This window comes from Perognathus longimembris, chromosome 7 (assembly GCF_023159225.1).
Source record: "Perognathus longimembris pacificus isolate PPM17 chromosome 7, ASM2315922v1, whole genome shotgun sequence".
Lineage (NCBI taxonomy): Eukaryota > Metazoa > Chordata > Mammalia > Rodentia > Heteromyidae > Perognathus > Perognathus longimembris.
In genome coordinates, this window is record NC_063167.1 from 16496498 (window position 1) to 16521032 (window position 24535).

At 49.1% G+C, this 24535-nt stretch overlaps 2 protein-coding genes across 2 annotated transcripts; both read right to left on the reverse strand.

Moving 5' to 3' along the window:
* Positions 1–715: 715 nt before the first annotated feature.
* Positions 716–9043, reverse strand: Gpn2 (GPN-loop GTPase 2). Its single transcript, XM_048350601.1, has 5 exons — positions 8365–9043; positions 7498–7654; positions 5311–5471; positions 4035–4165; positions 716–1036 (listed from the first exon to the last, which is right to left on the reverse strand). The coding sequence occupies exons 1-5, from the start codon at positions 8773–8775 to the stop codon at positions 964–966; spliced, it is 933 nt and encodes a 310-aa protein (XP_048206558.1). The 5' UTR covers positions 8776–9043; the 3' UTR covers positions 716–963.
* Positions 9044–9122: 79 nt separating this feature from the next.
* Positions 9123–20045, reverse strand: Gpatch3 (G-patch domain containing 3). Its single transcript, XM_048350600.1, has 7 exons — positions 19598–20045; positions 16720–17141; positions 14370–14544; positions 12061–12120; positions 10638–10759; positions 10292–10419; positions 9123–9795 (listed from the first exon to the last, which is right to left on the reverse strand). The coding sequence occupies exons 1-7, from the start codon at positions 20043–20045 to the stop codon at positions 9579–9581; spliced, it is 1572 nt and encodes a 523-aa protein (XP_048206557.1). The 3' UTR covers positions 9123–9578.
* Between the last annotated feature and the right edge of the window lie 4490 nt (positions 20046–24535).

Genomic DNA, 24535 nt, shown 5'->3' on the forward strand with positions numbered 1-24535 from the left:
CCATATTCCCAGCCCCCGGAATATTTTCTTTAAACAACTCACTCTGCACACACTATTCAATTTTAAAGTGAACTTTTAATATCTCTTTTATCTGTGGCAGTGCTGGGGACTGAATTAGCACGTCTGCTGGCTGGCAGTGCTGGTACTGAGTGACATCCTTGTCCAAATTTCCTTTTAAACTCTGACTAGTTAACACCTGAAATACAATGAAAACGAAACAATAGGGTGGAGCTAGGGAAGTGTCACTGGTGAAGGCCTCCTCCACGCATGAAGCCCGTCACAGGAATACTGCAGTGAACAAAAGCACAGGGCCGGAGTGTCAAAGTCCCAGCATGCCAACTGCCATGCTCAGAAAACATCACCTGAACGACGAAACAAGTCTCCCCACAAGGAAGGTGACATTCCCTTCTTCTTCCCCAAGCCCCTGGACCCAGAGAGTTGAAGAAGCCACAAGATGTAGAAAATAGCCAGGTACTAGTGTCTCCTGTATATAATCCTGGCTACCCAGGAGGCTGAGACCTGTAGATCAGGTTTGAAACCAGCCTGGGCAGGAAGGTCCTTAAGACTCTTATCTCCAATTAACCACAAAAAGCCAATAGTAGAGCTGTGGAAGAGAACTAGCCTTGAGTGAAAAAGCTCATGAAACAGCGCGCAGGCCCAGAGTTCAAACCTCAGGATGGGAGGGGAGTGAGGGAGTAGGAAATAAACTCTTAAATAAGCATTCCAACACAGCCCAAGTTGAACCAGCCTTCAACATCCGGCAGCACTTCCTGAGGGCAGCACCTAGACGTCAAGGCACCACTGTGGTGGGTGCGCCACTCTTTGCCTTGTCTAGCTTTCTGTCCAGAAGTGCTGGGTAGAGCTGACTGTCCCTTTGCCGCCTCTGCACTCTGGTGGAGACGCCTTGCTTTAGGCTCCATGGCCTGCCGTGTCTGTCCGCTGCTCTCCAGGGCGTCTTTGTTGCTATAGCTGCATGGTTTCCTGCTCCACGGACTGGTCTGAAGACCCCAAGTACTTCTCCTGGATGCCCAGTGTGCTACAGGAGGGTGTGTTAAGGTTGATGGCACAGGACTGGCTTGGCTACTGCGGGACCTCTACAGATGCCCACCCTCGTCAACCATGTCTGGCCCGTTCTTCTCTTTCCTCCGGTCTATGGACAGGTGGCCCTGAGAAGCCCCCAGCACCCCACCCTGACTGCCCCCATAGGTGCTTCTCCCCCACGGTGCTGATGACCAGACTGGAGCACAAGCCCCCCAGCTTTGTGTTACATCATGGACTCTGGGGCTAGACAGGAGAGTTCAAGCCCTGATTTCATCACTTTTTCTTTTTTTTTGTTTTGGGGTTTGTTTTTTTGCCAGTCCTGGGCCTTTGACTCAGGGCCTGAGCACTGTCTCTGGCTTCTTTTTGCTCAAGGCTAGCACTCTGCCACTTGAGCCACAGCACTACTTCTGGCCGTTTTTTTTTTATATATGTAGTGCTGAGGAATCGAACCCAGGGCTTCATGTACACAAGGCGAGCACTCTTGCCATTTGGCCATATTCCCAGCCTTCATTTTTCTCCTCTGTAAAAATTCATGTGGATGAAATGAGACAACTATGAAATGCCCCACGTCTCCTGTCAGTAAAGAACTTCTGGAGTTTCAAAGAAAACAACAAACTTCGGCTTAGGCCACAGGGCATCAAGAATATGGAACAGAGAAAACACACACTCACAACTGAAAAGACACTGCAACATCCCATCAGGAAGCACATGCTCCACTGCCATTACAGCTTGAGAGCTTTGTTTCCTACATGTTAAATGCCTGACAGATCAGTAGGTGTTGGCTGGCACTGTTTTCCTCCATGCCCAAGGAGCTATCTCTATCACCTGCAGAGATGGCAAATCTGAGATGGTCAGCCTACACCTGGGCTTCCTTTCCTGCCTCACACATGGCCTGTGACCCTGAGGGGCACTAACGCAGCTACAAAGGTCCAGTGGCATCCCGCACAGCTCCGGAGGTCTGGCGGCTCCCTCAATGCTCACCTGCCAGCTCCTAGCCCCTTTAGTGATACATCTGTCCCCTCCTTTCTTTTCTTTTTTTTGCTGGCTGTAGGTCTTGAACTTGGGGCCTGAGCGCAGCTCCCACACTCATTTCACTCAAGGCTAGCACTCTACCACTTTGAGCCACAATCCCACTTCCAGTTTTCTGGTGGTTAACTGGAGATAAGGCTGGCTTTGTATCATGAGCGTCAGATCTCAGTCCCCTGAGTAGCTAGAATTACAGGAGTGAGACACCAGTGCTCGGCTCTGCTACCTTTTTCTTCTTCCTGATACAAATAAACAGCACCACCACCCATCCCTCTCTAGACAAACATCTATGCCATAACCATTTGGTCACCAAGTACTGGAGTCTGTATCCTTAATACTTTTCAGTCTCTATCCATTTTTTTTTTTCTATTTTTTTCTCCTCTGTAAGTCACAGGGCTTGAACTCAGTGCCTGGGTGCTGTCCCTGAGCTTTTCTGCTTAAGGCTAGACTAATTGGAGATAAGACTCTCATGGGGACTTTTCTGCCTGGGCCAGCTTCAAACCTCAATCCTCAGATCTCAGCCTCTCGGATAGCTAGGATTACAGGCGTGAGCCAGCTTCTCTAAGACTCCAATTAACAACCAGAAAACTAACTGGAAGTGGTGCTGTAGCTTAAAGTGACAGGCCTTGAGCAAAAGAGTTCAGGGACAGCACCCAGGCCCTGAGTTCAAGCCCTACAGCTGATTTTAAAAAAACCCAGGCTGGGAATATGGCCTAGTGGCAAGAGAGCTTGCCTCATACACATGAAGCCCTGGGTTTGATTCCCCAGCACCACATATATAGAAAATGGCCAGAAGTGGCCCTGTGGCTCAAGTGGCAGAGTGCTAGCCTTGAGCAGAAGAAGCCAGGGACAGGCCCTGAGTCCAAGGACCAGGACTGGCAAAAAAAAAAAAAAAATGTGTATTTGATTTTAGGGGCTGGGGATATGGCCTAGTGGCAAGAGTGCTTGCCTCATATACATGAGGCCCTGGGTTCAATTCCCCAGCACCACATATACATAAAATGGCCAGAAGTGGCGCTGTGACTCAAGTGGCAGAGTGCTAGCCTTGAGCAAAGAGAAGCCAGAGACAGTGCTCAGGCCCTGAGTCCAAGCCCCAGGACTGGCAAAACAACAACAACAACAACAACAAAAAAAAAACAACAACTCAAAGGTGCATCTTATCGGGAGACACTGTGTCAGTGCTGGGTGAACACTGCCCACGCGGAGCTCAAGTCCACTCATTTTCTTTTTTGCAGGGCTGGGTAGGGAAGCCAGCATATGAAGCATGCCAGGCAAGCACTCTACCACTCAGCAGCAACAGCACCTCTGAACTGCCACACTCTCCGGACGGGCATTCGAGCCTTCCACTGCCAGTCCTGGCGACCTCCGCTGCACTCTGGCATCTCCCTCACACACAACACACCAGGCAGACGGAGCCCTTAGGCTCCTCCCAATGACCAGATGCCCTTCCATTTCTAGGCCTTTGTATTAGTTGCTCCTCCAGTCAACACCTGTCAGCTCTATCCCTGCTGATGGTAATCCCGTGTTGGGATTACCCAATCCAGGGTTGGACATGTAGCCAACCCTGCAGCCTTCTTCCCGCATATTAAAGGCACCAGGGAGACCACTGGTCAGAATGAAATCAGCCATCACAGTGGTAACTGCACCTCTTGTGGCTTTTTTTCTTCTTTTTTTTTTTGGCCAGTGTTAGGATTTAGACTTAGGACCTCTTGCTCTTGATCAACGGGCTTGCTCTACCACCTGAACTACATCCCTAGCCTGGCTTTTTGAGAACTAGAAATGGGAGTCTTTTGGGCTTTTCTTTCTAGGCTGGCTTTGAACTTCAATCCTCCAGATCTCAGCCTCTTGAGTAGCTAGGATTAAAGGCACGAACCACCAGCACCTGCCTTTCTGTGACCATTTCTGAGCCCCATGTCTCATCATCTTGGCTGTGGCCAAGAAGTGAATAGTGCTGAGAGTAAGGATACGAGGAGAAATGGAAGTCAGCGCCCATTGCAGCCGACATCATGGCCTCCAGGCTTCGCTGCTCCTGGACTCCGAAACAGTAGCCATTGGCTTTGTCCACAGCCTGCAGGACTCTCTGGATGCTGTCTTTGTCCTGAGAAGAGATGAGAAACAATTCTATATGCAAAACAGAACTTAGTTATACCAAACTGCTATACTCGCCAAATATACCCTTCCTATTTCACCTGCTGACACAGCTGTATGTGCAACTTCCTTTGCCTGGAATTGTTCTATGTTCCCATGGGCCTGACTAAAGGCAACCATTCCTGACCACCAGCCTACCAGATTAGAACAGACCAGCTGCTCTGTGCAACTCGGTCTCCTGGCTGTATTCTCATTATCAACAGTATCCCTGCTCCTCTTAGAAATAAACTCCCAGGCCAGGTGCCAGTGGCTCATGCCTGTAATCCTAGCTACTCAGGAAGCTGAGATCTGAGGATCGCAGCTCAAAGCCAGACTGGGCAGGAAAGTCTGTAAGACTCTCATCTCCAATTAACCACCAGAAAACCAGAAGTGGTACTGTGGCTCAAGTTGTAGAGCTCTAGCCTTGAGCTGAAGCACTCAGGGACAGTGCCAAGCCCAAGAGTTTGAGACCCAGTTAAGGCACCAAAAGAAAGCAAGGAAGGGAGGGAAGGAAGGGTGGGTGGGCAGGCAGGCAGGCCCAGCAACTTATCTGTCCTCTACTCAACCACCTACCACTTAAGGTCAAGGAGTCAGTCCTACATTAAGATAGTCTATAAGTTAAATGTGTTACTTTCTCATCCACATACAGTAATAACAGCCACTGAATACATGACAGACAGGTCAAAATAATACATGTATGGTCCTAGCACAATGCCCAGCAAAGAAAACCTCAGTAAGTGCAGTAAGAATGTATACTGAGGCTGGGTGCTGATGGCGAACACCCGTAACCCTAGCTACTTCAAGAGGCTGAGATCTGAGGATCACAGTTCAAAGCCAGCCAGGGCAGGAAAGTCTGTGAGACTCTTATCTCCAATTAACCACCAGAAAACCAGAAATGGTGCTGTGGTTCAAGTGGTAGAGCCTTGAGCGAAGAGCTCAGGGACGGCATCCAGGCCCAGAGTTCAAGCCCTATGACTAACCAAAAAATAAATAAATTAATAAAAAGTAAAAGCAGGGGACCCCAAAACATACCCAGGATAAAGACCATTGTTTTAGGCCTCAAGTTGTTCAATGCCCCTGGCGAGTGCAGGAAAGAGACCTTACAGTTTTCAATACCTGGATGTTGAGAGGGATAAAAGAGACCAAGCTGTAGTCTTCGATGAGCTGCACCAGTTTCTCGTTGAGCTGACGGTAGTGACTGAAGAAAGGGTCAGAAGCCAGGTGGTCAAGCAGGTAGGAAAGGTCCAAGACTTCTGTGTAGTAGTCAAGGTTGAAGGCTAGGAAAGAAACAGCTGGCGTCAGGCTGAGGACTAAGGAGGAACTGAGCACTGGAGAGGCTGTGGGTCTAGCTTACCGGTAGACTGTGTGGCTAGTGTTCACCAGGCCCTGGGCTCAAGCACCAAGAAGAAAGAGTGATCATCTGTGGGTTTGGCTATAATGTTGTGGAACAGCACGTGACAACGAGGCCCTACCTTCTGTCCACCACCGAAGAGAAGACCCAAAGACTAGGTTGGCATTTTCTTCTTTTCCTTTGTCTTTATTCATTCAAATATTGGCTGCTACAGTGAAATCCATCATTAAGAATGTCCTTGGGGGGCTGGGGATATAGCCTAGTGGCAAGAGTGCCTGCCTCGGATACACGAGGCCCTAGGTTCGATTCCCCAGCACCACATATACAGAAAACGGCCAGAAGCGGCACTGTGGCTCAAGTGGCAGAGTGCTAGCCTTGAGCGGGAAGAAGCCAGGGACAGTGCTCAGGCCCTGAGTCCAAGGCCCAGGACTGGCCAAAAAAAAAAAAAAAAAAGAATGTCCTTGGGCTTCAGCTGCTGACTGCCACTCGCTAGTCAGCTGTGAAGGCCTCTACTCCATGGGGCTACTGTAAGGACTGGGAAGGGAAGCAGACCTCCCTAACTGTCTACTGCCCAGAAATCTCAAGCACGGGGCCGAGGAGGGTCCTCTAAAGGGCTGATGGCCCTCCATGTCCTGGCTTGTAGCTAGCGGATGCTCTCCACCCTTACCACCGGCCAAGGCCATGTTTACTTGCCCAACAACCTCCCTCGCAGCTCAGACACTGGTCAGTTGAGCTGTTCTTTAGAATTCTTTATGGCTGAGATTCTATTCAAGGAACCAATGTCTCTAGCACAGCAGAGCACCAATTTAGTAAGGCGAACATAAAGGATACTGTAAGGACCTGGCTTTCTTTTTTTTCCCCCCCGTCGGTCATGGGGCTTGAACTCTGAACCTGGGCGCTGTTCCTGGGCTCTTCAGCTCAAGGCTAGTGCTCTACCACTTGACCCACTTGACTTCTGGTTTTGTGGTGGTTAATTGGAGATAAGTCTCACAGACTTTCCTGCGTGGGCTGGCTTTGAACTGCGATCTTCAGATCTCAGTGGCTAGTAGTGCCTGGCAGGAGACTGGTTGGTTCTCAGTAAGCCCAGAGCAGGCCCTCACCAGACTTCCCAATCACCACAGAATTGTGAGAAATAAACACTGTTTAAGCCACCTGAGCAGTGGTGTTTTTAAAAATAGCTAAAAAACAAAGCTTTCTGCCCTCCTAGGACCCAAGAGTAGCCATCCCTCAGTTGCACCACCTCACCACTCAAGGCCAGTCCAGGTGCCGTGCCTCTCAGCACTAACTCACCATGGTTCACTCCACTTACTCCAAGCCACTCATCTTTTTTTTTTTTTTTTTTTTGCCAGTCCTGGGCCTTGAACTCAGGGCCTCAGTGCTGTCCCTGAGCCTCTTTTGCTCAAGGCTAGCACTCTACCCCTGGAGCCACTTCCAGCTTTTTTTGTTTATGTGGTCCTGAGGAATCAAACCTAGGGCTTCATGCATGCCAGGCAAGCACTCTGCCACTAAGTCACATTCCCAGCCCCTCACTGTCCTATCATCTTATTTTGGTGCCGGTACTGGGGCCTGGGCATTGTCCCTTAGCTTTTTCACCCACTTGAGCCACATCTCCACTGTTGGCTTTTTGCTAGTTAACTGGAGATAAGAGTTGCACAGTTTGCTGCTTGGGCTGGTTTCAAAGCTAAATCCCCAGATCTTAGCCTCTGGAATAGCTAGGATATACAGGTATGAGCCACTAGCACCAAGCTCCTATCCCTTGTTTTAATTGCTTCAGGACCACCTGTAGCTCTCTTCTCAGAATTCTGCAATAGTATCTGGCACAAAGTCAGAGGGCAACAGGCAGGGCCTACTATGGCCATGCATTGTCCCAGAGGCAGCTTCAGCTGGGATCTGAGCTTCCCTCCAGCCCAGGTGCTTCCCTGCTCCTTCAAGTCTGAAATTCAAGCTCTTACCCAGCTTCCCATAGTGTTCAATGAGGTCCATCTTGGAGAGGAGGTTGACATGTGGCAGTTCCACATGCAGCATGGTGGCCAGGGAGGTGCACAGTACTGAAATGAACTTGGCTGGGTCTGTGCAGTAGTGAGAATCCACAAGGTGGACAGCTGTCAGCTGGGAGGGGAAAAGACAGGGCAAAGGTGACTTGGGTTGGGAGAGGCAGGAAACATCTGGGACTCTGTCTCCCTCATAAGATGGGAGCTTCAGGACTGAGTGTAACCCTTCCCCAGTCATGTCTGCTTGCTTTGTTCTGTCCTCTTGTTTTGTCCTAATAGCTGTGATCCTGTCTTTCTTCTAGGAGACATGGGAAACTTTTTTTTAATAAGACACCTTGGGCAGAGCCTCCCAGTGAGCAACAGGTTCAAATTCTGCTTCCACTGCTTCATCTCTCTCCATTCTTTTATTTGGGGATAGGGTCTTGATATGTAGCTCAGGTTGGCTTCCAATTTATAATTTTCTTGCCTCAGCTTCCTGAATGATGGGATTACAGGTGTGTACCATCATGCCCTGGCTACCTCCATTCTTTCATTTGCTTTTGCCCATCAAGTTAAAAAGCTGCCACTGAAACACTTTCTACATAATCCCATATTTCCAAAGATTCTGACAGGCACTAGTGTCCATTTTACAAATGGAAAAACTGAGGCTGAGAGGTGTTTTAAGCAAATCACCTAATGAGTCAGCAGAGATAAAATTCGACCGACCTCAATTTATTCCAAATCAATGAACCCCCACTGCCCAGTGTGACACGGGGGCGTGGCATCTGTTCTCCTTCCGGTCTCAGTTGCTCCCTCTGTAAAATGGGCCTGCCCCGACCCAAGACGCACCCTGAGGTCCCACTGAGCCATCTGGGAGAAGATGTTGCGCAGGGCGCTGTGGTGCGTGCAGAGTTCCACCTGGCCTGGGCAGTCGAAGAGCAAGTAGTGGCCGCGGAGAGGTTCGAGCTTGGCGCGCAACCAGTCCAGGTTAGCTTCCAGATACTCCATGCAGTACAGCAGGCCGCCGTTGGGTCCCAGGCGCAGCGCGTCCATCACGTCCCCCAGGGCCACCAGCTCGCCCACGTCCACGGCGCACTCGTACGGCAGCCCCTCGTTGGCCGGGTCCAGGTTCACCACCGCCACGCGCCGGCCCAGCGCACGCAGGAACTCGCTCATGCCCAAGCAGTACGTGGTCTTACCCGAGCCCGGCGGACCGATCACTGCCTGCCCGAAGGCAGTGGCCGGAGCAGCAACCGCCATGGAGGAACGGGGCCCGGCGGGAAAACAGAGCAGGCTGCCGCGTCCAAACCCACGCGGCAGGTGGCAGGCGGCGGGCCCTCGTCTTGTGCCTCGCCGGGAGCTGCCCAGGCGTCCTGGGGTTCCCTGAGGAGGACGGCTGCCCACAACCGCTCAGCACCAATGAGACCCGCTGCCGACTTCCGGGCGGCGGCGGAAGCGGCCCTGGAGAGGAAGTCCCGCCTCCACGGCGGTGACGTATCGCTGGGGGCGGGCCCGCCGCGCCGCGCCTTCCCACGTGTGTGACTCCGCGAGCCGGCGGGGCCTCCCCGCATTCTCCGGCCTTCTCTCGGAACACGAGAGGCGAACGCGAGTCGCGGACATTCTTTATTCTCGCGCTCCGTACCGTAGCAGGCCAGGGTCAGCCGAGGACTCGCCTTATCCGTCTCCAGCCGGGAGGGGAGAGGCGATGGAAGAACTGGTGGAGGATGCAGGCCAGCTCTCCTCTCCTGTCCTTCCCCTTTTCTGGCTTTCCTGACTCTTCTGGCCTGCAAGAAGGTCTTTCGCAGGCTCTGGGAAAAGCCCCCACAGTCTAGGATTAGGAGACCAAGGAGCAGCCATTAAACCCTTATCTCCAAGAGGAGAGACAACGTTTGAGGGGTGTTTTTGCTTTTTTTAATGTCCTTGAGGTAGAGCACTGAGCACCAAGGACCAGTGGCACCGATTGCTGCTCCCGGAATCCTTTGTGCTCTGGTGGAAGTGAAGGCCCAGGTAGAGGGCCCCACCCTTCAGCTGCCAGTGATCCTATCCAAGGAGGCTCTCAACCCTCACTCAGGCTCGGAGGGGGCGTCCGAGGCACAACTGGAACCCCTCACAAAGGCCATGTTTGTCCGAAACTTCATGCTAGTGGGTGGCTGGCGGCGCAGCAGCGACTCCTCCTGGTCCTGGGGTAGCGGCTCATCATAGACGGTGGAAATGAGTCCCAAGCCAGTTCCACGGGGCCTCTTCAGTTGCCCAAATGGTTGGAGCTTCTCTCCATGGTACCTGGATTTAAAAAGAGCTTTCAATGAGAGGAAACAGGGGTAAAGAGGTTGGGAAGGGACAGAGAAATAACTACTACCTATCCAGTTTGTCCTAAAATGCAGAAATGTGGGGTTTTGTTTTGTTTTGCATGAGATGCTGAGATTGAACCTTTCTATATGTTAGGCCAGCACCTACCAGAGAGCCACCCCTAGACACAGAGCTTTAAATCTGGATATGTGCATTCACAATCTGCCACAAACAAGGACCTCAGAATGGTCCTTCCATCCCTACATTCTCTTTGACGGTGAGCAAGTTCAAACTCAGACTGAGGACAGAGAATGACTCTCTTGAGAGATCCTGTTAGGACTTAAGAGTTTGGAATAGTTAGTGCCAGATCCATATTTTCCTCCTAATTTCGCTTTGAAGTTCATCCCCTAGGAGTACCCATTCCAAAACCAATGGGCAGAGGAAAGCCAGGATACAGCTTAAAGGTTAGCTTGTGCCCCAGCATACCCACCCGAGTCCACGCTTGCATCTAGGGTGCTGGCCATCACCATCCAGAGCCTCAGGCACCCCGGAACATGTGCTACCCAGGCCCTGACCCTCAGCCCAGCCTTGGCGCTCCATCACCTTCCGGCCGATGCCCTGCAGAGGAAAAGAACAAGATTCAAAAACGGGGTTCAAGCTGGGTGTAGTGGTATACACCTGCAATCTCAGCACTAAGGAGGCAAAGGCAGAAGGACTGCTAGTTCAAAGTCAGTCTGGGTTACACAGAGAGACCCTGGCAGAGGTAGTGGGGATGGGAGGAGGAAGAATGGTGGTAAAGAAGGAAAACCCACAGGCTGGGCACGGTGCTCACTCACCTTGGTGTAGCGCTCAAAGGTGCCCACCTGGCCTCTGACCAAAGACCCATCTTCCTGACCATCACGAAGTCTCTGTTCTAAACGCATTTGCACAGAGTCTCGAGCATCCTTGTCTCCACCATCTGAGGGACCAGAAATCCAGTTTGTAGAAAGGTACCTTGTGGGAACCTGTAAATGCTGAGCCATGAGGTCTGATAAACAGAAATGGAATGCTATTTTCTGATTCTCAGAAATCTAGGAGGGGCTTGAGAAAGATTAATCAATCCTAGAATTACAGGGACCCAAGACTCCCCCCCTAAACGTGAACTAATCAGAATCCAAACTTCCTTGGACCTTGGAGTTAGGTAAAGGCCTATGCAAATTGTGGTTGTTTTGCTGCTTGCCTCTGCTTCCTAAGATAAGGAAGTCACTAGGATTGTTTCCCAAGCTGGCACCTGTAACTTCAAAGAGATTGCTACCTTACTTTCTGCACCTACTTTCCTGTCTGATAATCAATAAAGACCTTGTTAATGGGACCTTGGGCATTTGTTGCTGGCGAGAGTAACAGGTCCCCTGGTGCCCCCAAACTAGTTTCATGGTCCGATTTCCATCACTGCCTTGCTCCTGATTGAGGTGGGATAAGGTGCTCACGGTGGTTAGCAACAGTACCTTCTCAGCAGAAAGGGAAGGACCAGGGTTCTAGAATTCCTTCGCAAGATTGACTGATTCACTTCATAGTTCCTGTTATCTCTCTCATCAGACTGAGAGCTCACCAACAGGATCTATAAACCCTGCCCATCTATACACCAGGAGCTTGTGATACAGAAAAGTCAGAGCCAATAGATTAAAACATCAAATTTACAATCTAGATCTTTCAACAACCCTAGGTTGTTTTTCTCTCTAGAACTAAGTTCTGACCAGAAAGAGCCTGCCCATCAAATCTGAGCCTCCTCAGGACTGTCCCCGTATGACCTTTCTCACCAAGAAAGGACAAAGGCGCTGCCTACAACCCACACTAAATGAAGTAAACAAGACCATGAGTATAGTTGGCCCTCTGTATCTGTAAGTTCTGTAGCTATGGATTTAACCAGCCATAGATTGAAAATATTCAGAAGAAAAGTTCATCTGTACTGAATTGGGATGGACTTCTTGTACTCTCCTTACAATAGTATTTCCATTATTTTAGGTACAGTAAGACATCTAGAGATGATTTTTCTTCAAGAGAGGTGATCTAAAGTGCACAAGAACACATGTGTAGGTTGTAAGCAAATGCCACACTATTTAAGCGACATGACTTTTGGAAGATTTTGGCATTTCTGGGGGGTCTTAACACTCATCTGTACAGAGGGCCACCCAAAGGAACTGGTCCAATCTTGGCCTCTGATAAGCCTGTCTGGCAAAGTGTCCTAATAGGGCAGTACACCAGCTCCACCCTGTCCAGTACCTCTGTCGTAGTACACGCTCATATCCACATCCCAGTCATCAGCTGTCTGCTCATCAAAGTCTGCAGGATATAAACATATAGCAGAGTGGGTTATGGACTCAAAGGTCTGTTGAGAGTGAAGCATAGAATTAGGCACAATTTGTAGAACCTGGTGTTTTGGTCTATATTTTCAAGTGCTCTCCTCTAGGATTATTTGTAATTAGAGTGCAGATATGTCTTCCTGTCCATCTCACTGATTCCTCATTACTTAGTAGGATCACTGGTGTCTCATATGCAATAAAGGCAAGCCTTCCCTAGCTTTATTTATTGACTTTTTCTGGTGGTACTAGGATTTGAACTCAAGGCCTCAAACTTCTCAGCTTACTTGCTTTGCTGGTATTCGACCACTACAGCCATGCATTCAGCTTGGCTTTTGCTGGAGATAGGAGTCTCTTGGACTTCCCTGCTTGGGCTGGTTTCAAACAATGGTCCTCCAGATCTCAGCCTCCTGAATAGCTAGGATTACAGACATGAACTACCGGCTCCCAGCTTTCCTAGATTTCTATTTGGACTCATTGCCAGGGAAAAAATCGAGGAGAGCAGAGAACCCAGAGATAATGCAATAGGGATCAGCGCTGACCTGACCTGGGTGGCAGCCCACTATAATTTGTACCTTAAAACAGCCCCCAGACTCCCAAATGTTAAGGGCTTAGTCCCAGCGTGGCACTACTGAGAGGTGAGAGAAATGAAGTGGGCCTAGTGGGAGGCTTTAGTTTATTGGGGATGTGCCCTTAAGAGGGTCTGTAGGACTTTGGTCTTTTCCTCGCTGTTCGTTTCCTATCCATAAGGTAAACTGGCTTACTGTGCCAAGAGCTTCTACCACAATGTGCTACCTCACCACAAGCCCCAAAACAACTGGGCCAGTGGGCAGTGGTGGCTCACAATTGTTATCCTGAGATCTGAAGATTACAGTTCACCAAAAACAACAAAACTGGGCTGACTATGGGCTGAATTTTTTTTCTTTTTGCCAGTCCTGACCCTTGAACTCAGGACCTGAGCACTGTCCCTGCCTTCTTTTTGCTCAAGGCTAGCACTCTGCCACCTGAGCCACAGCTCCACTTCTGGTCGTTTTCTATATATGTGGTGCTGAAGAATCGAACCCAGGGCTTCACAAGGCAAGCTCTCTTGCCACTAGGCCATATTCTGAGTCCCTGAAATTTCTTTTTTTTTTTTTTGGCCAGTCCTGGGCCTTGGACTCAGGGCCTGAGCACTGTCCCTGGCTTCTTTTTGCTCAAGGCTAGCACTCTGCCACTTGAGCCACAGCGCTACTTCTGGCCATTTTCTGTATATGTGGTGCTGGGGAATTAAACCCAGGGCCTCATGTATATGAGGCAAGCACTCTTGCCACTAGGCCATATCCCCAGCCCCGCTGAAATTTCTTAACCTTTTCTCTCTCTCTTTTCTTTGTCCCTCCGCCCCCCCGCCCCCCCCGGAGCTGGGAATGAACTCAGAGTTTTACAGATGCTAAGCAAGTGCTCTGCCACTTTCACCAGGTCTTGAGCAAGTAAGTGCTTGTGGACAAAGGCTTTTGGGAAGCAATTAAGGAGTAGGGACTGAACTCAGGGTCTCTTATTAGCTTGCTAGGCAAGAGGCCTACCACTTGAGTTACACTCATAGCAACCCCCTGTTTTTCCTTCCTTCCTTGCCAGTCCTTGGGCTTGAACTTCTGGGTAATTTCCATTAGCATTTTCACTCAATGCTGGCACTCTACCACTTGAGCCACAGCTTCACTTCTGGCTTTTTGGTGGTTAATTGGAGATAAGAGTCTCATGGACTTTTCTGCTAGATTGACTTCAAACCACGATCCTCAGACTTGTCAATTGAATAGCTAGGATTACAGTTGTGAGCCACTGGCATCTGGCTTCCTTTTTCTTTTCTTTGTTTTTCTTGAGACATAAGAGTCTCCTTTTGGGGCTGGGGATATGGCCTAGTGGCAAGAGTACTTGCCTCGTATACATGAGGCCCTGGGTTCAATTCCCCAGCACCACATATGCAGAAAATGGCCAGAAGTGGCGCTGTGGCTCAAGTGGCAGAGTGCTAGCCTTGAGCAAAAAGAAGCCAGGGACAGTGCTCAGGCCCTGAGTCCAAGCCCCAGGACTGGCAAAAAAAAAAAAAAAAGAGTCTCCTTTTGTAGCAGGCTGGTCTTAAAACTAAAATTCGTCCTGCCTCCACCTCCCAAGTGCTGGGATTACTGGCTTGGTCTAAACTTCTTCTCTTTAGAAGTTCACTTATCTCAGGTATTTGTTACAGTAAAAGAGCCAGAGCCTTACCTCCTTCTTCCTCTTGCCAGAACTGGGCATCGGTGTAGAAGACCAGGCCAGAGCCTCCTTTCTCCCACTTAAGCTCAATCTCCTCTTCAAAGAGCCGTTCGGTGGTCCGCTCCTGCCTGGTCACGTCATCATGCAGAGCCTCGTGCCGCTCCCACTCCTCACCCCGGTCGTCATCCTGGGAGAAGTGGGGAAAGGACCTGTTTATCTAGCTTCCTGACCTCAAGGCTCAGAGGCACAGGGGGACGCGAGAGAGGGCTCTCAACTCCTGCCTTCAGGTTTCTCTAGAAACAGTGCATATGCAGACCTGAGAACCTTAACCAACACATCCCTTCACACTTCTGAACACCTGCTTCTCCCCCACCCCCACCTCCAAGGCTGACTCGCTCTTAGCTCTGCTTTTGACTTGGGTAGTTTCCCTGCATGAAATGTGTGCTTCCTCCAACACGTCCTTTGCTTTTCTACTTGGTTAAATCTTCCTCATCCTTCCTTTTTAAATTTTTTTGTCAGGTCTGGGCACTGTCCCTGAGCTGTTTTTACTTAAGGCTACCACTCTACTACTTTGAGCCACAGCTCCACTTCCAGGTTTCTGGAAGTAGAGATAAGAGTCTTACAGGGGCTAGGAGCTTGGCCTAGTGTAGAGAGCTTGCCTAGCATGCGTGAAGCTCTGGGTTTGATTCCTAAGTACCACATACAAAGAAAAAGCCAGAAGTGGTGCTGTGGCTCAAGTGGTAGAGTGCTAGCCTTGAGCAAAAAGAGCTCAAGGACAGCGGCCAGGCCCTGAGTTCAAGACTCAGGACTGGCAAAAAAAAAAAAAAAAGTCTTACAAACTTTCCTGCCCAGGCTGGTTTTCAACTGAGATCCTCAGTTCTCAGCTTCCTAATTAGCTACGATTACAGCCAGGGCTTAGCTTCGACCTTCCTTGATTTTATGGATGCAAAACCACATCTGTGGCCTAGTGTTAGAGTGCTTGCCTCGTACGCATGAAGCCCTGGGTTCGATTCCTCAGCACCACATATATAGAAAAGGCCAGAAGTGGGGCTGGGAATATGGCCTAGTGGCAAGAGAGCTTGCCTCGTATACATGAAGCCCTGGGTTCGATTCTCCAGCACCACATATCTAGAAAACGGCCAGAAGAGGTGCTGTGGCTCAAGTGGCAGAGTGCTAGCCTTGAGCAAAAAGGAAGCCAGGGACAGTGCTCAGGCCCTAAGACCAAGCCCCAGGACTGGCCAAAAAAAAAAAAAAGAAGCCAGGGACAATGTCCGGACCCTGAGTTCAAGCCCCAGGACTGGCAAAAAACAAAACAAAAAACAAAAAGAGCGTAGGCTGGTGTTCAATCCACTGAATCAAGCCTGGAATTCGGAGGACACTACTCCCAGGCACAGGATGAAAATGTGTTAGAGAAGCAGTCAGGAGCTTGGTTCCATGCCTCTACTTTCTTAGATGATCTTAAACAAATTACTGTCTCTCTCTCTCTCTCTCTCTCTGCCAATCCTAGGGCTTGAACTCAGAGCCTACGTACAATCCCTAAGCTTTTTTGCTCAAGGCTAGTGCTCCACCACTTGAACCAGAGCTCTTCCAGCTTTTTGGTAGTTAATTAGAGGTAAAAATCTTATGGTGGAAAGGGACTGAGGAGGGAGGGAAAGTGGGAGAAAACTTGGGAAGGGGTAACAAGTTTGACAAGATATGTACTCACCACCTTACGTATGTAACTATAACACCTCTGTACATCACCATGACAATAAATTAAAAAGGAAAAAAAAAAAGAATCTTACAGACTTTCTTGCCTAGACACCACAATCCTCAGATCTCAGCATTTTAAGTAGCTAGGATTACAAGTATGAGCCACTGGCACCCAGCCCACAGCTGTGTGTGTGTGTTGGAACTAGGGCTTGACCTCAGGGCCTTGCACTCTCACTAGCTTTTTTACTCAAGTAAGGAGCTCTATAGTTGAGCCACATCTCTACTTCTGGCTTTCTTGCTGTTTAATTAGAATTAAGAGTCTCTTGATTTGTCTGCCTAGTTTGGCTTCAAACCAAGATCCTCAGATCTCAGCCTCCTGAGTAGTTAGGATTTTAGGCAGGCACCATCAGCACCCAGCCTGTACAACTCCTGGTCATTATGTTTTCATTTATGAAAAAGAACCCTTCTTATACTCCCCCTCCCATTCTTTCCGAGGCAATGAAAAGATGCTCCACTACAGAATCTTTTGGTAAAAACTCTGGACTTTTCCCCCTTCTGCCACCCCCCGCAGCCCCTCCTGAGGGCCCCCAGATTAAGGATTCTTGTAATATACAACCAGAGAGAATATTAGTACCCTCTTTAAGCTGCCAGGACAGCACACTATACTCACGTCATCAGAGTGAGACTCTTCTTCCTCCTCTCTGTCTCCTTCTTCCATAGTCTCTTCACTAGCTGGTGCATCTATCAAGCAGGTACCCTGGGGTATTTCCTCACCCTCAGCTGTGTACACATGCTCTTCCTGCTCCACAGTCTCAGATTCCTCATACTTGAAGGGCACATTGCCATATCGCCGGGAAGAGCCTGTCTTGGGGAACTGGAGCTGCAGCTGGGTGATAATTCGTGGTGGTAGGCGGCAGGCCCGAATCAACTCTAAAAAGACCCGCAAGGGAGTCCCCACATTCCCATTGGGCATCAGCACTGGTGGGTTTAGCTCTGGGAGTTGTCTCAGGTCAGAGAGAGAGAAGGCTTCGTTCTCAGCTTTTCGACTCTGCAACTGCTTCCTAGTTTTAAAGGGAAAGGAACTTCCCAAACCTTGGGAAGGAGAGAGAAGAATGGATTTTGAAAACCAGAAGCTTCAAATAACACTTTGAGCCAGAAATCAGTGGTAGTTTAAGTCTGTTGTCCTAATGCTGTTCCCCTTATAACTTCTCCAGAGTCCTTTCTTCTCTTCCTGACAGCACTACCTGGCAATTATGTGCCATTGGCTCACCACTGTGACTGAGCACACAAAAGATTTCTTCTTCATATGGCTCCTGTTGTATGTATGTGTCAGTACTAGGGCTTGAACTCAGGGCCTGGGTGAGGTCCTTTAGCTTTTCCACTCAAGGTTGGTACTGTCCCATTCGAGCCACACCTCCACTTCTGGCTTTTTGGTGGTTAGCAGGAGATAAGGTATCTCAAGGACTTTCCTGCCCAGGCTAGCTTGGAACCTCGATTTTCCTATCTCAGCCTCCAGCACACAGCCTTTTTTTTTTTTTTTTTTTTTCTTTTTTTGAGAGAAGCTCTCATGATACTGAAGCCAAGGCAATCTTCTTGCCTCTATGACTGTGTTTTTTTGTTTGTTTGTTTTTTGTTTTTTTTACCAGTCCTGGGGCTTGGACTCAGGGCCTGAGCACTGTCCCTGGCTTCTTTTTGCTCAAGGCTAGCATAGCACTCTGCCACTTGAGCCACAGCGCCCCCTCTGGCCATTTTCTGTATATGTGGTGCTGGGGAATTGAACCCAGGACCTCATGTATAGGAGGCAAGCACTCTTGCCACTAGGCCATATCCCCAGCCCTGACTGTGCTGTTTTAAATAACTTTATTTTTTGAAAAGAAAAACAGGACGTAAGATATCACAAGAAATGTACACACTGCCCTACTATGTAACTGTACCTTGTTTGCACAACACCTTGCAAAAAATTTTTGTGTTCAATTAATAAACAAAACAAACAAACAAGTACATAAAAAAAAGTGAGCTAGCTCACCGCTGGTGTTCATGCCTGTAATCCTAGCTATTCAAGAGGCTGAGATCTGACCAGAGCAGGTTAAGTCCCTCGGACTCTTATCTCTAACCAGGAAAAAGCCAGAAGTAGAATTATAGTTCAAGTGATGGAGTACTAGCCTTGAGCAAAAAGATCAGGGATAGCGAGTGCCCAGGCCCTGGGTTAAAGTCCTAGGACCGTATACATGTGCATCTGTGTGTGCACACACACAAACAAGTAAATGAAAGGCTTAGAAAACTGTCTAGTAAGTATGTACAGTGCTTACTAATTGTTACTTAATGACCGTTAATTAACAATCAGAATGATATCTCTGACAATTACCTTTTCCAAATCTGTCTCTCTGTGTGGATTCTAAGCACTGATTGTGTACGACTGTTCTCTGCATATGAGCTAGTGTCACACTAGGTCTAGCAATAGAAATGTTTGTTGAATGAATACATTGGAGGGCTCTATACTATGCTTCTTGTTTCCCCCATCAAACTGATTTCACAGTGGGAGCAATCTAGAAAAGATAAATTGTCTGGGAGGGGGGAACATAGAAAAAAGTACAAAAGAGAAAAATAGACAGTTATAGGGAAGTAGTCAGAATCTAAATAGTCACTTATGCCAAATACAACCAGAAAGTTGTATTTCTGCCCGATAAAAGACATTATATCATAGTGGGGTACTACTGTCACACACCTGGAATCCTAGCTACTCGGGAATCAGAAATCTGAGGACTGCAGTTTGCAGTCAGCATGGACAGAAGTCTGTGAGACTCTTTATCTCTAATGAACCAGAAAAATGCCTGGTTGCAGATACAGCACCAGCAGTGAGGTAGAAAGGCAAAGAGCATCCCAGAGTTCAAGCCCTGATACGTGTGTATACGCGCGCGCGCACCACGTGCGCACAACAACAAACCCAAAAACCATTATCCCCAAGACTGCTCCAAACCACAAGCTTGCATAAACGCCACCACAACCTTCTACAAAAAATACTTTTATGAGTTGGCTTGCCCAGCAGCTGCCTGCTCAACCTTGACCTGATGCCACTCTTGTTATTGATCCTTGTGGTCAAGGACAATTGTCTCCAAACAACTTATGTAAACTTCCTCATTTTGTCTCTTAAAGTTCTTGCCTTACTTTACCCCCCTGCATGCACTCAGGTTTCTTCTATGGTCCACCATGACACATGTATCCCCAAGGTAACTGCAATTCTTTTTTTTTTTCCTCCTAAATACTCTTTCTTTAGAGCGCTGGTCTCTCTGATGTTCATTTTAGGTTGGTAGAAACCCTAATCGTGTCCTCAGAGCAAAGGGTCTCACAAGGGTTCAAGTAAATTGGATAATGAAAGATCATCTGACTAGGTCTCCCTCCATAAGTGGAAGTACTAACTGAACCTGAAACTCTGTCCACAAATGATGGAAGCTTGCAAAGTCATAAGCAGAAGCCTGACTCTCTTCAGGAAGAGTGCCGCTGTTCCGGGGCCCTTGGTTAGGCCAGCCCATTGTCTTTATTCCTCATACCTGATGCCTCCGTGGGTAGCCTAAGTCTGTGGATGTGACAGCGTCCGGGAAGCCACGTCCCCTGAGAGTCCAGCCACCGGCGGCCTGAGTACATGCGAACGAGCTTCTGGGCCAGGGCCAGGCCCCGTACGGAGATGACGCAGCAGCAGGTGCGGGCCTGGCCACGGGCCGCGTTCCGCGCGGAGGCCGCGCGCGCACCGGCGGCCGCAGTCCCGGCGAGGACCGGGCTCTCGGCGGCAGGGTCGCTGGCAGGGAGGCCCGAGGCAGAGGCCTGGGCAGGGGCCCCCTCGGGCCGATGCCGGTAGTGGAAACAGAGGAAGCCCCCGCCGCGCTGTTCTCGGAACTGGCTAAAGTAGCTCCGTAGTTGAGCCGATCGTAACGCGGAGGGGATGCCCGTCACGACCAGGTAAACCGCGGCCTCTTCCTCCACCTCGCTGGGCGTCGCCATCTTGGACTATCATGTGACCTGCTGCACTCTCGCGAGAACACCGCGACGCGGGCTCCCGCCGCGGATTTTACTTTGCTGTGAACCGATCCTCGAGACTAACCGGAGTTAGCCCTTTGGGGGAGGTGGGAGGCTCTCATAAGACTTGAGCCAGAGAGCTGCCCCGGAGCGCCTTTGCTCAAGGCGAGCGCCCTACCACTTAAACCACACGCTGCTTACGGCCCTTTGGGTGGTTAGTTAGTGCCCGGGCCGGCTTCGAACCTCGGCCTTCAGGTCTCAGCCTCCTGAGCGAGGATGACAGGCGTCAGCCACCGGCGCTAGGCTGAACTAAATAGGTTTTACGCCAGGCGCCGGTGGCTCACGCCTGAAATCCTAGCTACTCGGGAGGCTGATATCTGAGGATCGCGGTTCAAAGCCAGCCCAGGCAGGAAAGTCCGTGAGACTCTGATCTCCACTTAACCATCAGAAAGCCGGAAGTGGCGCTGTGGGTCAAGTGGTAGAGCCCCAGCCTTGAGCTGAAGAGCTCAGGGACAGCACCCAGGCCCAGAGCTCAAGCCCCACGACTGACAAAAAAACAAACCAAACAAATAAAACACAACAAAAGTCAGTCATCAATTCAGAATCTTTCAAACCTTTTGTCCATGTCTTCCCCCCAAATAGTGATGAACTTCCACAAAACCGTAAGGCAAAAGGTAAACCATACAAAAGGAAAATGAGCCAATTCTGGGCGTCTGTGGCTCCTGTAGATACAGATTCAAAGCCAACCTGAACAAGCCCAAAAGATTTCTATTATTATTATTATTATTATTATTATTATTATTATTATTATTATTATTTTATTTGCCCGTCCCAGGGCTTCAATTCAGGGCCTGAGCACTGTCCCTGGCTTCATTTTGCTCAAGGCTAGCACTCTACCACTTGAGTCACAAAGTACCTCTCCCCGCTTTTTCTGTGTATGTGATGCTAAGGAATCGAACCCAGGGCTTCATGCATGCTAGGCAAGCACTCCACTGCTAAGTCATGTTCCCAGCCCCAAGACTCTTCTATTTAACCAGCAAAAAGCTAGAAGTAAAGGTGTGGCTCATGTGTTCCAGTGCCAGTCCGTGACCCAGTATCACCAAATTCTTGTATTTGTTTATCGGGTGATGAACTGACAGTGTAGATAGAACAGGACCAGAGCCATACTCATCCCTTCTTAGGTTCTGAAATAGTTTACTTCATAGAAATATCCTTCCTGATCTGACTTAAGACTCATGGATGCCTCTAGCTTACTTGTGAGCAAGCCAGACAAAGGTTCCAAATTCCAATTCCTTGCTTCATAAAAGTTTAGTTGAACTTCTTTTTTTTTTTTGGCCAGACCTTGGCCTTGAACTCAGAGCCTGAGCACTGTCCCTGACTTCTTTCTGCTCAATGCTAGCACTCTGCCACTTGACCCACAGCACCACTTCCGGCTGTTTTCTGTATATGTGGTGCTGAGGAATCGAACCCAGGGCTTCATGTATACGAGGCAAGCACTCTTGCCACTAGGCCCTATTCCTAGTCCTGGGGTTTGAACTCGGGGGTCTACGCACTGTACCTAAGCTTCTTTTGACACTTCTAGCTTTTTCTGAGTACTTTATTGGAGAGATGTGTCTCACAGATGTTCTTGCCTGAGCTGGCTTTGAATAATAAAGCTCAGATCTCATCTTCCTGAGTAGCCACTGCCACTGGGCTGAAGGTTCGAGAGTATACAAATGCCCAAGGGCAGGGCTGTTTATTGCAGGGCACAGCACACATTAGCTTCCAGTCTGCTTAATACACAGCTAATGATGACAGGGATCGTGATGGTGAAATGGTACCCTAGGCGGATCCAGAGCCACAGCCACTCTCCTGCTTTCCAGAGTGAGTCATCCCTGCCTGGGCCTAGACAGGGATGGTGGCTAAGGAGTAAACAAAGGCCACGTTGGCACCAGACAGCCTGGTTCTGACCATGACTCACTCCAGGCTGTGCCTGTGATGAGAACCTGACCTCCTGAATCACACAGATCTAAGCGCAAATCTCAGCACGGATAACGAGCTCAGACCTGGAGTCACTTACACCCTGTCTGGACCTGTTTCTTCTTCTCTGCCTGGAAATGAGACACAGGTCCCAACCCAGAATGCTGATAATGGGGACAGAATCCTCCACCTTTGGAAAGCATTCAGGCTCCTGGACAAAGCACTACTGACAAACCCTATTGCCTTTATGACACTGTAGCATTGTTCTTGTTCCTTTAGCATATATATATACATATATATCATATATACATAGACCACACACACACAAACACACAGTGCCAGTCCTGGGAATTAAACTCAGGACCTGGGCACTATCCCCTGGCTTTCTTTTTTGCTGGTCCTGGGGCTTGAACTCAGATCCTGGGCAGTGTCTTTGAGCCTCTTTGTGCACAGGCTAGTGCTCTGCCACTTGAGCCACAGCACCACTTCCAGCTTTTTTCTGAGTATTTTATCAGAGATAAGAAGCTCCTGGACTCTCCTGCTCTGGCTGGCTTCAAAGGGCATCCTTTAGCTTTCTTGTTCAAGGCTGGTGCTCTACCACTTGAGCCACAGCTCCACTTACTGCTTTTTTTGGTACTTAATTGGACATAAAAGTCTCACTGATTGTCCTGCCCAGGCTGACTGAACCATGATCCTCATATCTCAGCCTCCTGAGTAGCTAGAGGATAGGTGTGAGCCGTTGGTGCCTGGCTTTCATATTTGTCTTTATGTTGCTTATATAAAGCTTAAGAAGTAGGACACAGGGCTGGGGATATGGCCTAGTGGCAAGAGTGCTCGCCTCGTATACAGGAGGTCCTAGGTTCAATTCCCCAGCACCACATATACAGAAAATGGACAGAAGTGGCGCTGTGGCTCAAGTGGCAGAATGCTAGTCTTGAGCAAAAACAAGCCAGGGACAGTGCTCAGGCCCTGAGTCCAAAGCCCAGGACTGGCCAAAACAAAACAAAACAAAACAAAACACAACAAAACCAAAAACAAAGAAGTAGGACACAGGTAATAATTCAAGAGATAGAGACTAGAAACAGAAAGAAGTGTACTTCCTAGCCCCGCAGAGGAGTGGAGAAGAAATGAGAAAAGAACAAATTAGAGCTAGCAATGGGAGCTATTTGGATGATGAAAAGCTTAAGCTTAGGAGAAAGGCTGCTGTCGGGTGTGGAGAAGGTTCCCTGGTGTTTTATGGGGTTAGAGAAGAGGGAAGGAGAGAGGCAGAAAGATGGTCTGAAGAGCCAGGGAGAAGCCACTGTTAACTATCAGAAGTGGGTGCTGAAGGGCATCAAAGAAATAGTGGGAACCCAAGTCCTGGAATCTTCTAGATTAAGTAGTATCAGGAAAACAAGTTTTCTACTCTTGCAAGAGTCTTCCTTTTGTTGTTTTGTCCTTGGGCTGGTATTGGGGCTTGAACTCTAGGCCTAGGCACTGTCCCTTAGCCGTTTTGCTCAAGGCTGGCACTCTACCACTTGAACCATAGCCCCGCTTCTGGCTTTTTAGTGATTACTTGGAAATAAAAGTCTAATGGACTTTCCTTCCCTGCTGGCTTCAAACTGCAACCCTCAGAGCTCAGCCCCTTGAGTAGCTAGGATTATAGGCATGATATTATATTAATATTATATCATAGGCATTATATTATAGCCACTGGCACTCAGCTAAGAGTCACCTCTTGAGTTGGCAAGATTTGAGGGGCTGTGTACTCCAAAGGCTAAGGCAGGTGGGAAAGGGAGGGTAAACAGTCCGAGGGCCTGAAGTCAAGGTCTGGGGGCTGGTGTGAGGTAGGGAACTTTAGGCCTTATGCTGGTTCTAAATGATGCTTCTCTTGGGGGATTTGAGTAGGTGTTGGCTGCGGGGATGGCTCAGAAAAGGGTTGGTGTTGGGGATCACCGTGGATAGTGACAGGAATGCTTGGTTAGTTGAGGTTCTGAATGCCAGGCAGAGCAGTTGGTCCTGAGTCTGGGTAGACATTGAGATGCATGGACATATTGGGGCCTGCCTACATTGGAGCCATTTGTCTGTCTTCTATGACAGAGGTAGCAATGGGGGGGTGTGTGCCCCTCCACTTGGGGAGAGGGGCGCTCGATGGCTGTGTGGCATTGGGGTATGTCTCTGATGTGTGTTTGGTTCTACTGCATAGAGGTGAATGGAAGTATCTGTGCCACACTTTTCTTTCTTCTTTTTTGCCAGTCCTGGGGCTTGGACTTGGGGCCTGAGCACTGTCCCTGGCTTCTTTTTGCTCAAGGCTAGCACTCTGCCACTTGAGCCACAGTGTTCCTTCTGGCTTTTTCTGTATATGTGGTGCTAAGGAACCAAACCCAGGGCTTCATGTATGTGAGGCAAGCACTCTACCACTAGGCCATATTCCCAGCCCTGTGCCACACTTTTCTATGCTGTGTATGGATGGGTTGAAAGTGTGTTTGGGGGAGTTGGTGAGTCATGCGTCTGTGCAGATATGTCTGATTTGCACA